This window comes from Otolemur garnettii, unplaced genomic scaffold (assembly GCF_000181295.1).
Source record: "Otolemur garnettii isolate 467f Iridium unplaced genomic scaffold, OtoGar3 scaffold00065, whole genome shotgun sequence".
Lineage (NCBI taxonomy): Eukaryota > Metazoa > Chordata > Mammalia > Primates > Galagidae > Otolemur > Otolemur garnettii.
Window position 1 is genome coordinate 7,481,239 of NW_003852460.1, and position 4,851 is coordinate 7,486,089.

At 41.5% G+C, this 4,851-nt stretch overlaps 1 protein-coding gene across 1 annotated transcript in view; it reads left to right on the forward strand.

The window, feature by feature from the left end:
- WWC3 (WWC family member 3) overlaps positions 1-4,851 on the forward strand; it is a 146,305-nt gene that overhangs the window by 138,353 nt on the left and 3,101 nt on the right. The window contains exons 20-22 of the mRNA XM_003793098.3: positions 271-363; positions 2,905-3,132; positions 3,554-3,681. Of these exons, the coding sequence (XP_003793146.1) occupies positions 271-363; positions 2,905-3,132; positions 3,554-3,681 (449 nt within the window). The remainder of the gene's footprint in view (positions 1-270; positions 364-2,904; positions 3,133-3,553; positions 3,682-4,851) is intronic.

Below are 4,851 nucleotides of genomic sequence, written 5' to 3' on the forward strand. Positions count from 1 at the left end.
GGATAAGATGAAGATTTTCTTGACTCCATTAGCCTGGAAACGGGGTGGAGGTTTTGCTTTTTTTTTTTCCTTTGTTTCTTCTTTTTTTTTTTTTTTGCTTTTTGTTTTTCATTTTACCTGAATCTCAAAGACCTCATAGAAACACGTAAAGTCATGAGTATGTTTGAGCACCTGTGAAGGAGAAAGGAAATAATCCCAGTCCAAGTACACGCAGAGAATGAATGCTGAATTTCTTAGAAATTGTTTCTAAACATCATTCTTTTGGTGCAGCTTTATCGTAGTGACAGTGACAGTTCAACACTGCCCCGGAAGTCCCCCTTTGTCCGAAATACTTTGGAAAGACGAACCCTTCGCTACAAGCAGGTGTGTGCCATGTAAACAGATATGGAATCTATGTTTACCCTGGGAGTTATTTTTACAAACATTAAAAGGTAACATTTTAGGTAATGTTTAAGGTCATGTAAATAAAAGGTAATGTTTTTATTTACTTGTTTACTCAGCACATAAAATGTCATAACGTCACCAGTATTTCTTAAGATCATATCATGATTTCAAATAATTCATGATCTGTACATTCGTAAATGTAATAAAGTAAGCAATCAAACATGTCTATATAACAAGCTCTTTTTCCTTTTTGACAGAGGAGTATATATAGTTTAGAAAGTTTGGTTTTCTTTAAACATGTGGCATTCTTTTACCTGGGGCTGCACTATGGTTTTCATTTCCTTTACTCACCACATTTTTTTTCTTCACAACATGCCCGTTTATAAAATTTTGGTGCTTTTCATTTGTGAGCTAGTAGGTCCTTGTCTTTTCTAGGCAAGGATCCTTTGGAACATATATAGAAAAAAAAATTCCCTGATTTGGCCAGGTGAGGTGGCTCATGCCTGTAATCCTAGCAGTCTGGGATGCTGAGATGGATGGGTTGCCCTGAGCTTTACAGGTTCAAGACCAGACTGAGCAAGAGCAAGACCCGGTGTCTTAAAAAAAAAAATAGCCGAGTGTTGTGGCTGGTAGTCCCAGCTACTTGGGAAGCTGAGCAAAGAGAATCACTTGAGTCCAAGAGTTGGAGGTTGCTGTGAGTTATGATACCACAGCACTGTACTAAGGATGACAAAGTGAGACTCTGTCTCAAAAAATAAATAAATAGGCTCGGCGCCTATAGCTCAACCGGCTAAGGCGCCAGCCACGTACACCTAAGGTGGCGGGTTCAAATCCCCAGCCTGGACCCGCCAAACAACAATGACGGCTGCAACCAAAAAATAGCCGGGTGTTGTGGCGGGTGCCTGTGGTCCCAGCTACTTGGGAGGCGGAGGCAGGAGACTCGCTTGAGCCCAGGAGTTGGAGGTTGCTGTGAGCTGTAATGCCACGGCACTCTGCCCAGGGGGACAGCTTGAGGCTCTGTCTCAATAAATAAATAAATAAATAAATAAAATCCCAGATTTCCATGTGGTGGTTATACCCAGAGTAGCTGATGGCTGAGAATCAGAAGAAAGTAAACAATTCAGCTACAAAAGTGTTTCTCAACAGCTACACTGTTGATGTTTTAAACTGTATCAATCTTTGCTGTGGGGCCTGCCCTGTGCACTGTAGGACGCTAAGCAACATCCCTGGAGCTTCTGCCCACTAGATGCCAGGAGCACCCTCTCCCCCAGCCATGACAAAAAGAATGTCTCTAGACATTGCCAAACGTCCTGTGGGGGTAGGGGAGCAGATTGCCTCTGGTCAAGAACCACTGGGCTCTGCTATGAATTAAGCAGTGCTTTAAAATGAATTTGTATTTGTTAATTACAACCCATATTTGCATTTAAATTCTGTGTCTGTGCAAAATAGTGTTGTGTGTGTAAAAAGCATACAGTCCACTGACCACAGTCATCTGCTAATGGGTTTGTGGTTGTGGTGTAGTAACTGCCCTCCTAGGGCCTTGTGCCCTGTTGGATGGAAAGCACTGCTCCCAACTCCATGAACAAAAGTCTTTTCACTTCTTGGGGCTTTTTGGAACACGGCATATTTGTTTACTTGAGGCTTATATGGGAGGAAAGTTTTTGACAGCTTGTGTGGATATGTGTGTATACTTTTTTAAACCAAAAGCACTAGTGATTTGGAACATGCAAATGTGTTATACAGTAGATTATTAAGATTTTTCCACGTCAGTGTATTTTTTTTCAACATTTTACAATGGCTGTATTTTGTGCTGGCCTTGTAATTTATATAGTCTGTTTCCTGTTATTCTAGATTTAGGCCTTTTGTTTTCTGTCATAAACCTTAATTGGACCACTTTTGCATGTTGACAGTTCTTTTCAGATGAAAGTTTGCTTTAAATATATATTATCAAATGATACGTCAGCAAGTTTGTGCCCATTTTTAATCTTGCCAGCCCCATATAAGAGCATCTTTTCCAAATACATAGGTCATCGTTAAAGAAAAACAGTTTGGCTTGGCACCTGTAGCACAGGAGTTATAGTGCCAGCCACATACACTGAGGCTGGCAGGTTTAAGCCCCGGGCGAGCTATCTAAACAACAATGACAAGTGTAATAAGAAAATAGCCAGGGGTTGTGGCGGACGCCTGTAGTCCCAGCTACTTGGGAGGCTGACACAAGAGAATCACATAAGCCCAAGAGTTGGAGGTTGCTGTGAGCTGTGACGCTATGGCACTCTACCTAGGGTGACATAGTGAGACTCTGTCTCAAAAAAAAAAAAATTGTGTTATTAACCTTGATATTGACCTAGAGATTTGCATTTTTCTTGCCCAAGTCTATGTTTTTTAACTTGAGACCATTATTAGGGAATGTGCCTTGCCCTTGTTTATTGGTTGTAGAAGAACCTTCTAGAAGGCTGGGAAAGGCCTGGTCTGGGCAGAGCCAGTCCATGCACTCACAGCTGTCATCCCTTTCCCCTGCAGTCCTGCAGGTCTTCCCTGGCAGAGCTCATGGCCCGCACCTCCCTGGACCTGGAGCTGGATCTCCAGGCGTCGAGAACACGGCAGAGGCAGCTGAACGAGGAGCTGTGTGCCCTGCGTGAGCTGAGGCAGCGCTTGGAAGATGCCCAGCTGCGAGGCCAGACTGACCTCCCGCACTGGGTGCTGCGGGATGAGCGTTTCCGCAGCCTGCTGAAGGAGGCTGAGAGGCAGGTGAGCACTGGCTCCACCCGCTCCTGCACTGCCTTTCGCTCCAGTTGTGCTTGGGTTCTGAAGTGAGCCCCTTGGGTATTGAACTGTCATTTCAGTGGTCCAGGAACTTGTGTTCCTCTGAGGGCCCAGAGGGTGCCCTTGGCAGTGGTGCCAACACAGGCTTTGGGGCCTGGATGAAGGATCCACCAACCCTCCCCACATTGTATGTGTATAGGGGGAACATCCTGGATCCCAAGTCTTTCAGGCCTATGTCTGGTGCTTCCCAGGATCCCTGGGAATGGTTTCCCCTGGAGCAAGCCTTCCTCCCCTGGGTCCCCACCAACTGTGTTCTTCTGGGCTCTGGGACTGGGAGCAAACTCATTGATTCTTTCTTAAAAAGTAGAAATAAAAACTTCTAATTCCTCAAATGTTGCCATTATAGACACGACAAACCAAACTTGACTACCATCAGGAACAGGCCGCTGAGAAGATGTTGAAGAAGGCCTCTAAAGAGATCTTCCAGCTTCGAGGGCAGAACAGCAAAGAGCCCATCCAAGTGCAGACCTTCAGGTATGGGAAAAATAACAAGTTTTTTTACCCACTTTTTCTTGTCATCTGTAATCATATTGTGGGTTCAGTTTTGCATTTAGCATTATTAAATTAAAAGATCATGTTGCAACATAATCCATTATTTTGTTTTGACTATAACATTTCATTTAGTAGAAAAATTTTCTCAACTGCTCTACTTTATAACATGGTGCTTCTTTCTAAATGTTTGCTATTATAAATAACAGTGATTTATATACCAATACATATACATTTGCTTTTTAAATTAACTTTTGACTAAAGCAAAATCTATGTATAGGAAAGTGTGATTATCATATGCACAGAGTCCAGTGAATTGTGAAAACCCTGTTTTCATGAGAGTTGAATATTATGAGTGCCTCCAGTTTGCCCAGAACTCTGGTTATTTGAGTAACCACTGCCTTGAATTCTAATAGCATACTTTTGCCTATTTTTGTTTTTTTATATGAGGGGATTTAGATAGATATATCTGTATTCTTTTGTATCTGAAAAATTAGGGTGAAATTCACGTAGCATAAAATGAACCATTTTGTTTTGTTTTTTTTAAATGAACCATTTTGAAGTGAATAGTTTAATAGCATTTGACACATTCACAATATTGTGAAAATATCACCACTGTCTCGTTCTAAAACATTTTCATCACCCCAAAGTAAACCCTTTACCCATAAAGCAGTCACTCTCCACTCCCCTCTCTTCCAGCTCTGGCAACCACCAATCTGCTTTCTCTCTCTAGGGATTTGCCTCTTCTGACTATTTCATATAAGTGGGGTCATACTTATGTGGCCTTTTGTGTCTGGCTTTTTTTACTCAGTGTAATGTTCTGAAGGTTTATCCATATTGTAACATCTGTCAGTGCTTATTCCTTTTTATGGCTGAATAATAAGTGTCTGACTATTAGCCTTAATTTTTGTATATGCTTAATATTCATATAGTTTTTTCATTTTCCCCAGTCATTTATTAATAAAATATATTTCCTGAGCACCTGATCTATACCAGGCGCTGTTATAGGCACTGGAGATAAAGAATAAGAAATCCTTGCCCTTATGGGACTTTATAACCTATATTAAAATTTGGAGAACCTCTATACAAACAGATGTGCTATTAGAGATTTAAATTCAACTTGTTCTTTGAGTAAGAAAAGTCATCATTGGCTTG